The following is an 18,352-nucleotide window of genomic DNA, read 5'->3' on the forward strand; positions in this document are numbered from 1 at the left end:
TTGTGACTGTGGTAGTCTGCCCTCAACCACTGCCAAGCTAATAGTAAAAGTAGGTCTCATTACATGTGCCTCAGTTTCCTCATATATAAAATGACGGGGTATTCTATCTAATTGCTCTCTGGAAGTTAATGATTCCACAACTCAATGAACCTGGGGATTAGGCCTGGCTCTGCACTACATGTGGTAATGGGCCCACTTTGAGGGCAGTTTAATTCCCCAGCTATGTTCTCCCTATTTATAATCCTGGATAAACCACCTTTTTTCCACTCCTTTTGTTCATCTTCCTTCATCCCAAAACATTGAGCTCTGATTACCCCAGGCTGTCTCTGAAGTAAATGCATTCTGCGCCATCCCCATCCTCCACCCCAGGCTTAGAGATCCTTGGAATAAAAAAAAGGAGTGTCAAAAGGAGAGAGAGAGAGAGAGAGAGAGAGAGAGAGAGAGAGAGAGAGAGAGACTCAATCTCATTTAGGCTTTGTGACTAATTTCTTTTAGCTCGCGGGCATGTGGGCCAGCAACTATTTTCATGGCTGGATTAACTGTGTTTTAAAAAAAAAATCTGAAAATGCTGTGAGCTCTTTGCAAGCATGTCTATAAATATATTGTGCAGAATAGAGTTGTAATGCTATTCACAGAGAGCAACTGGACAAAGACGATGTTCTCCAGACATGTGGTTACTGCAGCTTGAATTTTGTCAGCAGCTGTACTAATCTGCAAACAAGATGGAAGCAGGGAAAAGGCCCCAGCAAGGGCAAAAGGGACATCATCAACATGAAGTGCAGGGATTTACAAACAGGGCCTTTCTCAGACCCTTAGAAAACTGAAGAGGCTAGGGAGAAGCTGGGTGGTATGGTATGTTCACCTGTACAGATATGGGGCTGTACATATATGTACATATGTATGCACACACATACGTACATAGATGCATACACATCTGCCTGTGTGTGGGTATATATGTGAGAGAAAGAGAAAAAGGTTGTCCATGTAGGTAACTGTGTGCTTTTAGTTGTACACGTCATGAGTTCAGGTTTAGTACGTATAGTTTTGTACACGCAAGCGGTTGCTTATACATCATTGGTGATGCTTCAATTCATCTACACAAGCAAGAGCACATGTCCAAATCTACAGATAAACTTATGTACGTACCTGACAGCCATCATAATAATTCATATGTAAGGCTCAATACAGTTTTCAAAGGATTGTCACGATCCACCTTGTCATTGGAACGTCATCATAGGACTGCAAGATAGAGATTATTACTCCCTTCCCCCATTTTACAGATAGGGAAAGTGAGGTTCAGAGAGGCCAGGTGACTTGGTCAAGGTTGCAGATTAGGTAAATGGCAAAGCTAGGACTTGAACGCAGGTCTATCTGATGTCACATCCTGTGCTATACCCTGTACCACAGAGCACAGGGAAAAATGAGGCAAAAGGGATTTGAACTTTGGGGTCTTCCTTATGACCTCCCATTCCGAGGTCATTTTTTCTATTAGTGCTGAAACAGATTACATGAAAAGGCCATGGCCTCCTGGAGCAGATGTTCACTGGTGAGACCCTGGAGCCTATGGGGAGGTGCTTCTTGGGGTTGGGAGCAGGGACAATAGGTTTGTTCCATTCCCTTTCTCTCCTCTGGCTGTCTTTCTCTTCCTAAAAGCCGCAGGCTTCAAACATCTGGTCTGACCGGTTCCACCTGAGCTTTCCATGTTTGAGACATTCTATGAGGAGGGCAGGTAGCACAGGCCTGGCTAGGCTTGAATGTGAGTAGTACCATCCAGGGCAAGGCAGCAAATGAACCTGCCTGGCATCCTGCCAACCTGTCTTACCCTGGCCACCAGGTCCTTTCAGTTTGTTGGCCAGCCAATCTAAGGAAATATAATACCTACTCTTATTTTAATATAAGACCAGGTATAATATATAATATAATATAATAGTATAATATAATATAATATAATATAATATAATATAATATAATATAATATAAAATAAATAAAATATCGGGTCTTATTTTACTATAATGTAAGACTGGGTATAATATAATATAATATAATATAATATAATATAATACTGGGTCTTATTTTAATATAAGACCGGGTATAATATAATATAATATTAATATAATATAATATAATACCGGGTCTAATTTTAATATAATACAAGACTGGGTCTTATATAATATAATAATATAACATAATATAATATAATATAATAAACATAATAGGTCAAGGCAAAAAGCCCTGTGGCGCTTAGAACATACAACTGTCCTATTATTCGCCACTTGGATGATTAGAACGTGCTGAAGAGTATTGGAGATAATGATAGTGACTCCAAGGTTCCACAATCACTGATTTGAAGTCCCTGGAGAAGTCAGAGGTCAGGGGAGGGGAGATGGTCTCCTAGTTATCTGGTGGCAGTACCTCATCATTTCCTTTCTCTACTATGACCATGCTCAGTCATCCCAACTCATCGCCAGAATTTTAACTTGAAAATGTTTAGAGCTTCCCACAAGGGTCCCTATTGGGACTTCCAGGCATTTGACCTCCATTCCCCATGGCCCCAGAAGATGAACTCTCCCTCCAAGTAACAGGATGGGAGCTCCCAATTGGCAAAGAGGTCATGGGGTAGGATTAGCACTTACAAGGAGGGACACAGGGCACCCAGTTGTGGATGGAGCTGTTCGGGTATAAAACTGTTGTATGTGGACGTTTTGACCACCCATAGTCATTGGTTTCTTTTAGAATTTAGGAAAGAGCTTATAAGCTGATGTGGCCAGTGCAGGATTAGCCAACAGGTGGACTAAGTATGAGTTTAGGGCACCAGTGAAGCATGACCACCCCAAAATGATAAAAGTATAAATTTAATGAATTGTTTGAGATTTGACAGTCAGAAAAACAGTGCTTAGGGCCTCTAAATGTCGTAATCTGGACCTGGGCATGACCAACATTACAGAAGCCTAGATGGTACCTTGACAAGGCACTTTTACCCCCAGAATTACTGACTGGGTAATGCTAAGCTCCCCTGGACTCATATGGGGTTACACTACCCTACTGAGAAGATAATAATAATAGGAAACACTTTTACAGCACTTACCATGTGCCAGACACTGTTCTAAGCTACTTATAACTCATTTAACAACCATATGTGGTAAGTACTCTTGTTATCCTCCTCTTACAAATGAGGAAACAGTGGCACAGAGAAGTTAATACCTTGCCTAATGACACACAGCTAGTAAATGGTGGAGCCAGGATTTATCCAGGCAGTTTGGCTCTAGGGTCAATGCTCTCTCAAGAGGGCTCCATGAGAAAAGGGCTCTCAATGGTACTTCACCCATAAGACACAAACCCCTTTAAAAATATAAAGCCAAGATCGTACAAGAGTTTTTTGGAAGTGGAGAATATTCCAGAGACATTTCCAGACATGTTGCCTCAGCATGTCATGTTCTGTCCCACCAAATCTCAGTTTCCATTGAGATACTCACTTACTTGTGCACACATGCTTTCTCTTTGCCTCTTCGATGGAATTCTCCAAGATGAGATAGAGACCATGGGATAGCTAACCTTTTTAACACTCATCTTTTCTCAAATCTGGGAGGATATGTTTTGGGATTTTTTATGTTTTTTCTTTTTCTTTTTCTTTTTTTTTAAATTTATTTTTTAAATTTATTGGGGTGACAATTGTTAGTAAAATTACATAGATTTCAGGTGTACAATTCTGTATTACATCATCTATAAATCCCATTGTGTGTTCACCACCCAGAGTCAGTTCTCCTTCCATCACCATATATTTGATCCCCCTTACCCTACAGTTGACATTCAATATTATTTTATATTAGTTTCAGGTGTACAGCATAGTGGTTAGACATTTATATAATTTAGGAAGTGATCACCCCAATAAACCTAGTACCCACCTGACACCATAGATAGTTATTACCACATTATTGACTACATGCTTCTTTGTCTCCCATTTTGGCTGCCTCTCTGTGTTGGTTTCTATGTATTAGGTAGGGCTGCTATGACTCCTGGTCTTAGCAGAGTGACCTTATATATCATAGTAGGTGTCCTATGGGGCCCAGTGGCACAGTCTCCCTGGTCACTTGAGCAGGGTACTCCAGGTGTGTCCTTTGTGTGCCCTCCTCTTGTAGTTGAGCCTTAGTTGCTGTTTGCACGTCGGTGGGCAGGACTGACCCTCAGGCTGATTGGTTGTGAGAACTGGCCATGACTACAGTGGTGGAGCTGCTGTGCAGGGGCTGACCCTATGGAACAGGATTCACTTTAGCAGGGCTCTCGTGCCTGCCAGGTGTGCCCTTTGGGTGTGTTGTCTGTGGAGGTGGTTGAGTGGTGCTCTGGTGTGGTCTGAAGCTGGCCACCAGGTATGTTCATCTGGGGCCTCTTGGGAGGATCTCCGGTGCAGGCCAAGGTCAGCCACTGCCTGTGCCCAGCCTGGAGCCACCTGGCAGAAACTACAAGTGATCTGCAATTTGTAGCTGCCTGTGCTGGGCTTGGAGGTGCCTGGGCGAGGCTATTGTGCAAACCAAGTCGGGTGCTGCTAGTGCTGGACTTGGGGCCACTTCACAAGAGTTACAGGGCATGCTGAGGCCAGATGCTGCTTATTTGGGGTTTGTGGCCCTTTGACAGATTTTAGGAAAGTCCACAGTGTGGGCTGAGGCCAGCTGCTTATGAGGGACAGCCACTGAAAAAGTTTCAGGCCAGTACGTGAGTTGGATGGGGTGAGGTCTCAGGGAATCACCAAGTTGGGTCAAGGAGTATTAGCCAGGTTGATGGAGACTCAGATATGGCACCTACCTGCACTTGCAGGCTGGGTGGGGAGAGGGCTCAATAAAGGAACAATGGTTTCTGCCAGTATTTCTGCTTGGGAAAAAGCTGCCCCTCCAGCCCTTGCTCTGAAGTCAGACAATTCAGTTCCTCCCCCATATGTCCCTGGTGCTGTCAAGCTGCTGTTCCTTCTCTGGAGCTTAGGGCAAGTGTTTGTGAGTGTGTGAGTCTGTGTGCAGGCCTTTTAAGAGGATGCCTGGGTCTACAGCAGCCTTCCATCTCACCTAGATGGCAGGCACAATCCCATTGATTTTCAAAGCCTGATGTTGTGGGGGCTCCTCTTCCCAGCACTGGATCCCTGGGTTGGGGAACCTGGTGTGTGGCTGGGACCCCTTTCTCCTCTGGGGGGGGGACGCCACATCCAAGATATCCTTTCCAATTTTTAACCCCCACACACAGGTGTGGGACTAGCTGTTCCACATCTGTGCCCTTCCTACTTGTCTCAACGTGGCTTCTTCTGTATGTTGTTAGTTGTAGGACTTCTGTTCAGCTAGACTTCAGGTGATTCTCAGTGATGATTATTCTGTAGTTTAGTCGTAATTCTGATGTGGTTGTGAGAGAAGGTGAGCACAGCATTTACCTATTTCACCATCTTGATTGGAAGTCCTGGGAGGTTCTATTTTTCATTTTCATCAGAGAAGTTGTTCTCTTACACTCACTACCTTACCATTCCCCATTACTCCCAACCTGTTGCCAGGAAGTACCCAAAGCCTCTTTGGTTTATAGAAACCATTAGTTCTAAGCATCACTGAGTCTCTGGGAGGTACAGCTTTCTCATTGCATAAGAGGAGAAATTGAGGCCCAGAAAGGATCAGGGTCATAAAGGCATTAGCAGAGCCAGGAGCAGAACTCAGATCTTCTGACCCCCAGTTCAGTGCTCTTTCTTTATACCAGCCAGCAGGCCTTAGCTATGCCCAGATCCTTTCTTTCATGATCCTCATTTCCATCCCTCTTAAATTTTGACTCCCAATTGTTTGTTTGTTAATTTGTTTTTCATCGTACTATAGTATTTCTTATCCATATACTTAAACTTCAGGCTGCTATCAAGTTTAGAGAAAACTCGATTCCAGCTTTCAGAGAGCTCCTACATCTCTGTCCCCATGGAACACGGAATTAGGAGACCTGGACTCTAATCTCAGCTCTGCTAAATATTAAGTGTATGACCTTAGGCCACTCACTTGCCCTTTATCTACTCTCCATTTTCTACAACTACGAAATGGGGATATAAATCTCTACATAGCCCTTCTCTGTCATGAACTTTTCCTTAAGTAATACAAACCGCATTGACTTTTCATTTTTCAGAACCCCTCAACAAAGCACTAGTTGTAGTCAAAGATGTTGGCACATGATGGTATTCAACTGAATGTTTTATTTCATAACTGTCTCTGATATAAAGTACAATGTGCCACACACAGAGGGGATTTTGAGTCCTGGGACTCACAACATCTGGAAGCCAGTTTGGGACTCTGGGTGAGGGGCTGAAAGCTGCTTCCACTTCTGCTCTCACACCCTTTATCCCTCTCCTCAGACCTCTTAGAATAAGTGCTTGGGCTGCTGACATGGAAGAGCAGGTGGTGTAGGCTGGGTGGACTATGCCACAAGCCATTTGTAGGCACCTCATTCTGTGGCCCAATGCCCAGACATCCCCCTGCCCCATGCTGTTCTCTGCAAATGTCCTCAGTATTTTCTTCTCCTTCTGCCCCTCCACCCCACCCCACCTGCTAGGCAGGGCCTATTGCAGAACAGTGACTCACTGGACTCCCAGAGAGGGCAAAGACCCAGGCTCTGAGCAACAACCAAACTGTCTAATTCTCAACCATTACTCCACCACTACCCAATTCATAGGCTCCCTCTCCACTTAGGTAAATTGCATTTCAAGTTAGAACTCTGCCAGCAAACTTCTCTTGAATTCTCTGGCCGTCACACTCATCTCTCCATATCACCACACAAAAATTGCATTCAATTTTATATATACACATATTTTTACTACTTAGCAGTGAACTGTGGTCGTTTGGTACGTTATATCTTCTCAAAAAATTGTAAATTTCGTGAGGGACACTTTTCTTCTCAGGCTCACCCAAGGCCCAGCCTAGCACATCACAAATACCTGTTGACTTGAACAAACATTAATTGAATTGGAGGTGGCGGGTATGGAGAAGGTTTGGGAGCAGGGAGAGAACTAATATTTATTCACTATTTGTTAATTGTGTGCCAGACTGTATGCTAGATGTTTGATATGCCTCATCTCACTGAATCTTCATACCAATAATGACAGATATTATTATTATCCCTATTTTATGCATGATAAAATTCAGATTGAAAAAGCTAAAACCGGGCAGACGGATGGCTCAGTTTGTTAGAGCATGAGCTCTGGGCAACAGGGCTGCTGGTTCGATTCCTACATGGGCCAGTGAGCTGTGCCCTCCACAACTAGAATGAAGTCAATGAGCTGCCACTGAGCAGCTGGGTGGCCAGATGGCTCAGTTGGTTGGAGCGCGGGCTCTCAACCACAAGGTTGCTGGTTCGACTCCTGGAGTCCCGCAAGGGATGGTGGGCGGCACCCTCTGCAACTAACAATGGCAACTAGACCTGGAGCTGAGCTGCGCCCTCCACAAGTAAGATTGAAAGGACAACAACTTGACTTGGATGGGAGCTGATAAGTCCTGGGAAAAAACATACTACTGTTCCCCAATAAAAAGTCCTGGAAATACACACTGTTCCCCAATAAAGTCCTGTTCCTGTTCCCCAATTGAAAAAAAAAAAGTATGCCTTTAAGAAAAAAAGAAAGAAAGGAAAAGCTAAAACATTTGGCTAGCCTTGTGGTAAGTACAGTGGTACCTGTGTTTTCAAACGTAATCCGTTCCGGAAGACCATTCGAGTTCTGAAATGTTCGAAAACAGCCGACAGCTAGGCCTCAGGATCTTGCTCTCAGCGGAAGCCACATGACATGTTCGACTTCCGAGGCATGTTCGAAAACCAAAGCATTTACTTCCAGGTTTACGGAGTTTGTAAACTGAAATGTTCGCCAACGGAGACGTTCAGAAACCGAGGTACTACTGTAATTGAATCTAGTGCTGTTTGATTCAAAAGCCCATGTTGAAAGATTGGTAACACCTTGAATGCCTATTAACAAAGTGCTGATTAAATGCATTATGATGTACCCATATTATGAAATACTGCGCAGTTATCAAAAAGAGTGAGGACTTTGTGGACTTAATGTGTAACAACATCTAGGACATATTTTGAAGTATAAAAGGCAAAGTGGAGGATAATGAGAATTACAGGCAATCATTCATGTTTTGAAAATAGGGTACAATTGCTTGTACATATACTGATCATCTCTGGATGGACACACCAGGTAATACTTCTGGCCTCTCTAGAGCAGAATAGGAGTGGGAGCAAGACTTTTCACCATCGTACTTCTTGAATCTTGTCTAATAGTAAGTAAATAAAATGAATTTATTAAAATATAATACAATCTCTTTCCACAAAGTAGTGCCTGGGGATTGACTTTGGAAAAGTTCATGGAGTCAGTATGCCAGTGATTGAATTGGGGAACTCCTAGAGTGTCAGAAGCCCCACCCCTTGCACCTATTTACCAACCCCTCTTACAAACTAATCTCCAGTGTAATCATCTATCTGCCTGTAATGCTGACTGAGGTCACATCTTTCCAGAACTCACTTGTCTACCTGTAAAATGGGAACCAAAAGGGGTAGGACCACATAGTCTCTAAAATGCCTTCCAATTCAGACATTTAAAAAACTTAAACTCAAGATGGTAAGTATATTTCAAATCTTATTTGAAATCTAGTATATTTGAAATCTTAAGTCTCAAAAAAAGGTCTTGGGGATTTTGTTTTCTTGTTTGTAACAAAGAAGAGAAACATTTTCATTCTGATTTGCCTGCTAGATGATCTTAATGGAGGCTCCCTCAGTGGGCACTGAAATGTTTGTTCAAAACTGCCTTCTGTGGCCTCTGTTCTCCAGGACTATCCTGTTTAGAACACAAGGAAATTGGCCCACTCCAAAACTGAATACAAACGATCAAGGCCCTTTCTATGTTTAATGTCCCCTGGCCCAGACCTTCTGACCCTAAATATCCCTTTCCTTCTTCCTCACTACCTGCAGGAGAACAGAGGCTCCACGAGAGACCCTCAGGAGGAAGTAACACCCTAACTCCACCCACCATCCACCCCTAATTCCTACTAAAAAACTCAGGCCTTGAGTCTTAGGGAGGTTTGTGAACTCCTGCCAAGAGCTGTAAATATTTCAACATGCCTTGTTTCCTTGAATGTATATGGCCTGGGATTTGACCCCTCCTCTTCCTGGGCTCTTAGAGAACAGAGGAACAGCCACAAAAAAAGAACATAGCCAGTCCTTAGCTATAAGACACCTGGGTCAAATTGCAGAAGAATGCAGAGGGGAAGAAATGGAGTGGGGAGGTGGAAAGTGGGGAGGAGGGATTGACTCCTGTTCCAGAAACATTTAGAGAAAGGTATACTCCATTTCTAGGGTTTAGATAAGGTTGCTGGATAAGATGATGATTATGATGATGATGATATGATGATGATATCAACTTCTTCACAATTTACAAAGATCTTTCACCTACACATTTCATTTGACCCTTCATAGTCCTATAAAAGTAAACATTGTTAATCTCATTGTGCAGATGAAAACAGTAAAGCCTTGAAAGGTTATGTGACTTGTTCAGGGCTAAACAACTAAGAGGAGACAGTTTCTCTGGCCATGTTTGGACCCAAGGATCATGACTCTGGATAGAGTAAGATGGGTGGTTAGAGGAGTATGTCATCATCACAAGACTGTCAGACTTTTGTTTACTAAACCCTTTCTTGGTACATCTAAAGTGCTTAATATAATGCCTGGTACAGAGTTAAATGCTAAATGCTAAATAAATGTTTGCTATTAGTATTATTACTGTTATTGTTTTAGGGCATTTGACAGACAGCAGCCATCACTAGGCTTCACATTTTTCTCCAGTTGCAGGGAATCATCTCTATATTTCTATTCCATCTCCTTGGGGCACATGTAGGGAACAGAAGAGCTTTTTTTGTGTGAGAAGCTTAGTGACCCGAACAAGTAACTGAACCTGTGACCTCAGTCTCATGGGTACCATGTTCTAAGCAACTGTGCTAATTGGCCTAGACAGACATAACACACCCAGCTATATGCACGTACACACAGGTCCAGACACATAGGTGTGTGCACATACCTTTCCAGCCTTGGTAACAGAGAGGGTGGGCAGATCCACAGGATAAGTTGGGCAAAGAGAGTGTGGGGGGACTGCTTGTTTGGTGACAGTTCCCTTCCAATTTTCCCTTCAGCTACATAGAAGCAGAAAGCAACTAACCTGGAAGCTTCACTCCCCACCTCCACCCTCACTGAAGGCACTTTTGACTCTAGTTAGCACTTGGGTGTCTGTCTCCTCCCTTGTACAACTCCTTTACAATCAATTCTGCAATATTTCTTGCAAGAAGAGAGATGATAGGGGCTCAATATAGAATGAAGAGTTTGGGTCTCTCGAGAACTCTTGAAGCTATTGAAAAGCAATATGACCTCTCTAGAGGTTCAGTTGGCCTTGAAGATGAAGGACAATGATAGTAAGAATTTAAAGAGAAGTGGGGTCCAGCCAGGACATTTGTTGAATAGTATTGGGTAAGACCTGTTACAATATTATCTCCTGGGCTGGGGTTCTTGTGCTATGAAAAGAGGAGGTGTGGAAATTAGAAGAAGAATTTCATAGTAGCTATCTCACTGCAAAAATTCAGAGGTGATGGCTTCAACACACTTGAGAGCTCCATAGAAAGTCACTCTTCCCCCAGAAAGTGGAGAGTACAACAAGGGAGAAAGGGGGAAATGAAAGAGATGCCTCTGAGGGATGTGTAGGAATGGGCCTGAGATCCAGGCTGGAGTTGGGCTTGTACAACATCTGAAACCCCAGTTGTTCCTCTAATTGAACAAGAGAAAGAAAGAGAGAAAGCAATACTGACTGGGAGGAGGTGAGGTGGCATATCTAGCAAAGGGGATCCAAATGTACCATGAAAATAGGAGTCTAGAAATGTGTGGTCGGGACAGCCAATGTCATCCCTTCTTCTCCTACCAACCCCAGAAACTGGAGTATATTCTCTTCATCACTCTCACCTGACAAGTTTTCCAGTCTGGATCCTTTGCACTAGTCCCCCATAACCCCTACGGAAGTCTCTGTTACATTAAACCTACTTCCATAAACAGATTTCAAAAGACATTTTTCAGATAAAATATTCAGAATCCATGGCCTGCCTGAGGTGTATGGTGTGTGTGTGTGTGTGTGCGCACGCGCATGCAAGTGATGAATAAAGCCTTTTCTCTAAGGTATTACAAGTAAAAATTTCTCTCTAAGGTTTACTAACTCAATCCCAGGTGAAACAGATCCTTTCAAGATAGGAAATCCCGTTCCATCCTTCACACAATCTGAAAGAGAGTAAATGATTCTTTTCAAAATTCAACAGGACAAAAAGATGCTGGTAGGAAAAGCAGTACACCCTCCTGGGAAACTGGTCTGCTCAAAAGGTGAGATGGCATCCTTTACATATTTCTGCAAATGTTGACAATCCAGCCACTTGGTTACTCTTCATGGCACTGGAGGAAATTTCCAATGACAAGCAAGTATAAATTCAGGGAAAAGGAGAGAGGTGTGCCTCTCTCTCAGGAAAGGAGAGTAGTAGTGCCTGCTACTACTTCAGTAGCCATACCCTCAGCTAAGCCTGAGTGAAGCTGAAGTTGACCAGGGACTTCCCTAGGATCGCAAGCAGCAGCCTTCCCACACCCACCACAGTGGGACCCAGGCAGACCTGAACCAGCTATAAAGATGCCCTATTAGAAGCCCCCCTGAAGGAAACCACTGTATTGCATTTAGGAATCTTGTTTTACTGTTCTATCCTGAAATAACAGCAAACCAAGGTCATACTAACCATCAATTTCTGAGAAATGAGAACGAGCTGTGGGAAATAAAGCTTCAGGAGAGGACTGCAAAATGAGGCTTAAGGGAATGCTTGAAGTTTAATGCTTTTTAGGAAACAGACTGACCCTGCAGCAGGCCAAGTCAAGGGAATTCTATGCTGAGCAGGGCATTCTGGAAGAAGCAGTTATACATCCAGAGTTGCCTTTAGATACTGGGGTAAATAGGAGTGGGTCTTTTCAAGCACATCAGTACACACAAGCAGCCCCATCATCTTTAAATACATACAACATGGAAAATGATATCTACATGACTTTTCATTGTTTACCCAATCTCCTCCCTACTCGTCTGCACCCCCATTTAGGCAGATTAACAAATTCCATTTGTGTGAATGAGTCAAAATCTATGCCAGGTGAGTAGTGAAGAATAAAACACCACAAAAGTCTAGAAAGATAGACTAGCAGAGCTATAGAGTTGATCTATTTTTTTTAATTTTCATTAAATTTACAGGGATGACATTGGTTAGTAAAATTATATAGGCTTCAAGTGTACAATTCTATAACACATCATCGACACAATGCAATATACAAATGATGTATTATAGAATTATACACTTGGAACCTATATAATTCTAACCCTCTCATTTCACAGATAGATAAACTGAGGTACAGAGAGGTAAAGCACCTGTTCAAAGTCACAGAGCAAGTCAAGGACAAAAAAGTTATCTAACTTCTAGTCTCTACCTATTTAGTATTACTGAGATCACCAGCCCTTTGGGGTCCAGATTTAGACTTCGAATGAGTATTCGAGGCTACCAAACAGTGAGCCAGGAATCCAGCCTCAACCAGCTACTCCAACTCAAACAAGTATCCCCTGATTGGCTTCCAAATACCCCAGCGTCAACTCCTCATATGAATCAAGGTCCCAGTTTGGCAGCCAGTTTGGTTGGATTGACTTGAAAGATGCCTGGCCAATGGCCCTGTCCCCCGAAGCTCTGAACTGACCTGAGCTAGCTTCTCTGGACAGTAGGCAAAAAGTTTCAGCCAAAGTCAAGACATTTGCAGGTTTTCTCAAAAGATTCCTGGTTCCCAAAGTCAGCAATTTAGTGGTAAGCCCAGTGAAATACTGAACCAAGCAATGAAAGCCCCTAAGATGAGGAAGAGAAAAACAGCCTGATCTGCCATTGGTCTCACCCATCCTTGGCAGTCTTTGTTTGCCCAAAAGGCAGAATGTACTATTTTCCCATGTCTAGAAAATTCTGTCTCCATCAGAGTAGCCCATGAGCCTAAACTATCTTCTGCCCAGCCTCCTTGACCATTGTCCCTTTCCCTGAGTGGTAAGAGCCCTAGCCACACTCTCCCCACCTGGGAGCCTGCAAGGGCCATGCTCATAAACTACCCAATAAAAGATGCCTCCCATCAAATTTTATGGCCCAGTGCTAGCTAGACTGGCAGTCGAGGTGGAAAGTGCAGGGTAACGGGTTTACTCTGGAGCACGTTCAAAAACACCTAAGCTTGGAGCCAATGGTAACAACTCTGGCTTGTTCTGTCTTGTGCCCTGGACCCCCAACCCTAACCCTGCCCCACTTAGGGTCCCAATAATGAACTGGGGCCTGCAACCAATGCCACCTTGCTCCTCTTTCCTCCAAAACACTCTCCTCTCATCCCAGGAAGCTCTCTTATACTTTCCACCAAATTGACTGGCTGCCCTCGTCCTGTATGCTGCTTGGTATGGGTTGAGGGACTCCCAAATTTCTCACAAGCTCTGCAAAAAATGCAGGCTCATTTCTCTCCTGATTTTTTCCTTTTTTTATTTATTTATTAAATCAGACCTTAGTCACTTGCCTCCATCTCAGGAACCTCTGACCTGCCAGTCCTACCAGGCCTAGGGCCCAGGCAAAGTTACCTTCCTTTTGAAAACAGGTGAAAAGAAGGCACAGAGACTAGACAATGCACGCTCTCGAATGGCCTGAGTTCCTCTTTCCTTTTACTCTCTGTGCTTTTCCCCATACCCAGAGACCCCTCTGATGTGGAGTTAGCCCCCAAACATCAAAATTGCCTTTCTCTGGGCTCCCTATCATGTGCAGAACCGTAGCGCCATTAAGCCTATCAGTGCAGCTTTAAGGCTGTGAAGCTATGAGGCCAAAGAGAACTTTGGTGGTGAGGTGCCTCCAAACATTACATTCACAGATTTAGAGATGGAAGGCATGTCCAACATTAATAAAAATGGACAATGCACCAACCTCCTTGACTGTGGGGTGTATGTTCCGTGTTCTCCAGAATGGCTATTGGGCAAATACTGGCTGATAAAGACTAGCAAGCTTCGCGGGCTTGTTTTATGCCTTGGAGACACCAGTGTTATGGCACAGGTGGCTAGGAAATTTTGAGTAAACTGCAGAAAGTATACGGAGGCAGAGACACATTTGGAACCTCAGGTTCTGAGTAGTGGCTTGAGAAAGCTGAGGGGCTCGAGAATGGTAGTGCTGAGGATGAGATTTTCTAGGAGCTCAGGAACATGGTGGGGTGTTCCTGGCTTTTTCAAAATAAAAAGGGAGGTGTTCCTGAGAGCCTTCAGTATCAAAAATAACTTTCATGAATTCAAGACGCACCACGACAAGGACCAAAGCCAAAATATTCTGAGACACTGGGGACATACCGAATTCCTTTCTATCCCTTCCTGACCTATACTCACCAGAATTTAAGCCAGTAACCCCAGCCGCTTGGTGGACCTAGTTGGTCCCAGTACACAGCACCACACCTCTGCACAGCCCACCGCACCACCCCCTTCCCAGCTGCACTGTGAGGTCTTGACAGGAAAGTCCTAACCAGCCCTCCCCCTGAGTCCCCTATGATCACCTACTTTGAAGTTCGTCCCCCAGCAGTGAACCGCTTCCTGGTAAAATAGTGGTTTTTCCAACTATTATTACACACTCCTAAAGCCCCAGCTCTAGGCCTGCTCACACCACTTGAATGCCAGGGCCTAGCTTCAGCCCATCCCCCACTACCTCCCATGAAGTTTTGCCCAGGCTTTGCCACTGACCCCAAAGGCCAACAGTCTGCCTTCAGCCACAGTTGCCCTCGGAGTTAACTAGGCCACAGCTAGAGGTCCTCCCTGGCTCCCTTCCTGAGAGCCCCTGAAGTGCATCAAAGCAGGGCTGAGTGTGACAAAGTGGGACCCGCACACTGTGGTACCAATGGGTCACAAGATTGGAGGTGCCAAGAGCCCCCAAAGTTTTTCATCAAGCGCAGCCCAGTGAAGCTGAAAACTGAAAAACGGAGTCCTTGATTGATAAGAGGCTTTCCAAGGGCCGAGGGTATCCACAGGTGGACGCCCCAGAATTCAGGGTTTCTGTGTTCACTGAATAATCTCCAGGCCCACTCAGACAGCAGCATAAGCACGTGTTGGGGTGGCATGAGGAAGGAACCGCAGGTCAACACCGTGAAAAGTCACCAGTAGAGCAGTCCTGAGGGGGCCCCAGAGGAAGCAAGCCTTGAGGGAGACACCTCAGGAGAAGTGTTGGGGGGGTTCTGCCATCGCTTGCTGAGAAAGCAGACGGCCTTGACTTCTCCCAGCTCACCCTCTGGCCTTGAGAGTGAGGGTAAGCCCCCCCACCCCCCACACACACCGCCCTGCTTGTGTTAGGGAAAAAGACCAAGTCAGCCCCACACGAAAGCAGGAGGGGTAGAGGCCGGCATTCTGTTAGGGCACCCCGTGGACAGCGGAGAGGTGCCGGGCGCCAGGGAGGGCAAGGCTGAAGCCGGCCAGCCACTTCACGCCTCTCTGGGCAGGAGACTGCCTCTTGCCTGCTTTGGGGTACAGCTCCGAGGGCACGGAGATCCGCCGGCTCCCTCCAAGTGGCAGAGGACAGCCGGGTCCGGCTGGGCGGTAAGCACCAGGGGCAAAAAGACGCGTGCACGGCCCCACTCGCTGTCCCTCCCTCCCTTCCTCTCTACTGCAGACACACACGCTTGCCATGTGTTTGACTGTTCACTCAGAGTCACCAGGATTCCTAAAGCGTCCGCTCCGGGGACAGTAACAGGGACTGGTGGCCGAGATCCGCGGAATGGCGTTTCTCTCAGTCTTCCCAGCCTCCCAACTCTCCTCTCTGCATGACTTCGCCCCCCCACCCCCATCCACCCCCCAAAAACATTCTGCACATATTTTCGTACAGTACACACAGTCAGGGTACTTCAAACCCAAAAGATGCGTCTGGGTTTGCCCCAGGGCGATAAAGTGTATTCCTTGGCTGTGGTCAATGGATGTCCCAGCTCCCACCCCAGGACGTCTTGCACCCTGTCGACATAGCCAAGGCTGCCCAGAGCCCGCCGAGCAGCGCAAGGGGCGAGGGGAGGACTGAGAGCCGCGCGCTGGAGGGGCTCCTCACACCAGGGTGTGGGGCCGGCGGAATGCCATGTGGGGCGCTCGGGGCCACTCACCTGCTTGGAACTCCACTTGGCGATTCTTCTCTCTTTCCTCCTGCAGCAGCATGGAGTACAGGATCCCGAAGGAGTTCTGGATGCCAAAGATAGAGCCGTTGCACCAGGTGGCAGCGAAGACCACCATCCAGCCGAAACCACCTTCGGGGGGCTGGAAGCCGCGCGCGGTGCCGCGGGTTTCCACGGTGGGCGTGGGCTCGGATTCGTGCACCGGCTCTGGCTCAAACTCCAGCTCCGGCAGGGGTGCAGGGTCCGGTAGGGGCTGCGGCTCCGGCTGGGGCTCCGGCTGGGGCTCGGGTGGGGGCACCGGCACGGGCTCCGGCTCCGGCTGTTCCTGGTTTGCCTCCCGGCAGGGCCCCTTCTCTTCCTCGCTTGCTGGGCTGGGCAGCGCCATCGCGGCCGAGGGACTGTGGTGGCTCTGGCCGGAGGAGCCGCTGTGTGGCTGCTACTTGTTTCTGCTGCTGCTCCAGGAGCTGCCGCTGCCACTGCCTCCTCCTCCCGACTCCGCGCCCCAGCTGGCCAGCCTGTCCCGCGACAGACGGTCCCTCGAGCCCTCTCCTCCTCCTCCCCCGTCCAACCCCCCTTCTGCTCTCCCATGTCATCTCTCTCCTCCCCCTCCTCCTCCTCTACCCCCACCCCCACTTCTTCCTCCCTCAACAGGCAGCCGCTACAGCCTCGCTCTTCTCCCCAGCCTTTCCTGCTGCTTCTCATGCTCGTCCCTGCGTCCCTCAACTGTCTTTCCAAACAACTAAATCCTGCCCTCCTTGTCCAGATGCCCGGCAGAGGGAGAGTGAAAATGGACGAGAGCACACTATCCTGTTCCCCTGCCCTCGCCTCCCCGCAGGCTCCAAACGGGCATTGATCGACTCATTCCCTAGGGAAGACCTCGCCTGTCCTTTGCTCCCACTCCCTCTTTCCTCAGAAGCAGCGTGGAACTAGGGTGGCCCCGGGGAGCTCAGCACGAGAGCTGACCTGGGAAAGACCCCACCCTGACCTCGGGAGTCCCTATGTGCCCCCTTGGGCTGGAGGGGGAGACCTGGCGGGGACAATCCAGGCTTCGGACAGAGAATTGGCACAATCTAGTCGAGACCGGGGGGCTCAGACCTCCACAGCTCTGCTCACCCCCTCCAGTCTGTCTCCCTCCGCCTCCGCCCTTCCCCGCAAATCCCTGGCGGGGCGCGGAGGAGAGGAGGCGGCCCGGCAGTAAGGCCCGCCCCTCCGGGCAGTCAATCAGGGCTTTGTTTGCGCCAACCTGGAGCCCAGAGGAGCAGTAGAGGGCCGGGTCTGGGAGGGAAGGAGGTGCAGTGGCTCCCGGGAGCAGGAGCCGGAGCTCAGCGCAGGCTCCTCCGGGCACTGTGTCCGGAACCGGGTAAGAGGGAGTCGGGGCCAGGTCGAGCGCCAGTTTGGGCAACGGTCCCCAAGCCCCCGACATCCCGGCTGGGCCGGCCCGTCAGGCCTGGGCCGCCGCTATTTGGGCTCAGCCACTAGCGCGGTGATGTCTTCCCACCACCCACGCCCCCTTCCGCCCACCTCTTGTGAAACCCGCTGAACCGCCCAGCCCCGCGAGGGTAGGGGAGACTGCTCCCCAGAGAGCGCTCGGGTTCCGGGGGTGGGGGTACGGGAGGGATGATCTGCCCGGCTCAGCTTCAGCTCTCCGGCCGGCCCCGCCAGCCCGGGAAGCTCGGCCTCCCGAAGGGCCGCGCGTCTAATGCACTAACCAGGAGGTCTCGATGTGCTTACCCAGCTACTCCGCTCTTCAGCAGCGCGCGGGCGAGCGCCAAGCCCTTTCCACACAGCATCTCATTAACTTTCTTGCTCAGTGAAAAGACTGCATGGCCGGTGAAAATGCAGCTCAGGGCTGCGCCAGCTGCCCAGCAACACCGAGTCATTAAGCATCGGAGGGCGGGCTGAGCCGGGCGGAAGGATAAAGGTGTGTGGAGGTCCTTGCCGGCTCCTAAGAGGGAGGGATCGGCCAAATTCACAAATCACAGGGGCTCTACCGTCCGCAGAGCAGGCTTTGCTCCAGCGAGTAGAGCATGTCCCGTATTGCCCTGAGGTAATTACTATCGCCTGCTGTTTCCAGGCAGGAAACCTGAGGTCAAGGCGTTTATTACCCTAAGGTCATGGAACAAG

At 47.5% G+C, this 18,352-nt stretch overlaps 1 protein-coding gene across 2 annotated transcripts in view; it reads right to left on the reverse strand.

The window, feature by feature from the left end:
- Positions 1-18,104, reverse strand: part of SLC16A2 (solute carrier family 16 member 2) — a 70,122-nt gene extending 52,018 nt beyond the window's left edge. Inside the window, exons 1-2 of one of the 2 annotated variants that reach the window (XM_074323240.1) lie at positions 17,960-18,104; positions 16,220-16,743 (exon numbers count right to left, since the gene is read on the reverse strand). In XM_074323240.1, the coding sequence (XP_074179341.1) occupies positions 16,220-16,613 (394 nt within the window). In that variant the 5' untranslated portion in view covers positions 16,614-16,743; positions 17,960-18,104. Of the gene's footprint in view, positions 1-16,219; positions 16,789-17,959 lie in introns of those variants that run through there. The other variant, XM_019748000.2, reaches the window with a different exon arrangement.
- Between the last annotated feature and the right edge of the window lie 248 nt (positions 18,105-18,352).

The sequence above is a fragment of the Rhinolophus sinicus genome, chromosome X, assembly GCF_036562045.2.
Source record: "Rhinolophus sinicus isolate RSC01 chromosome X, ASM3656204v1, whole genome shotgun sequence".
Lineage (NCBI taxonomy): Eukaryota > Metazoa > Chordata > Mammalia > Chiroptera > Rhinolophidae > Rhinolophus > Rhinolophus sinicus.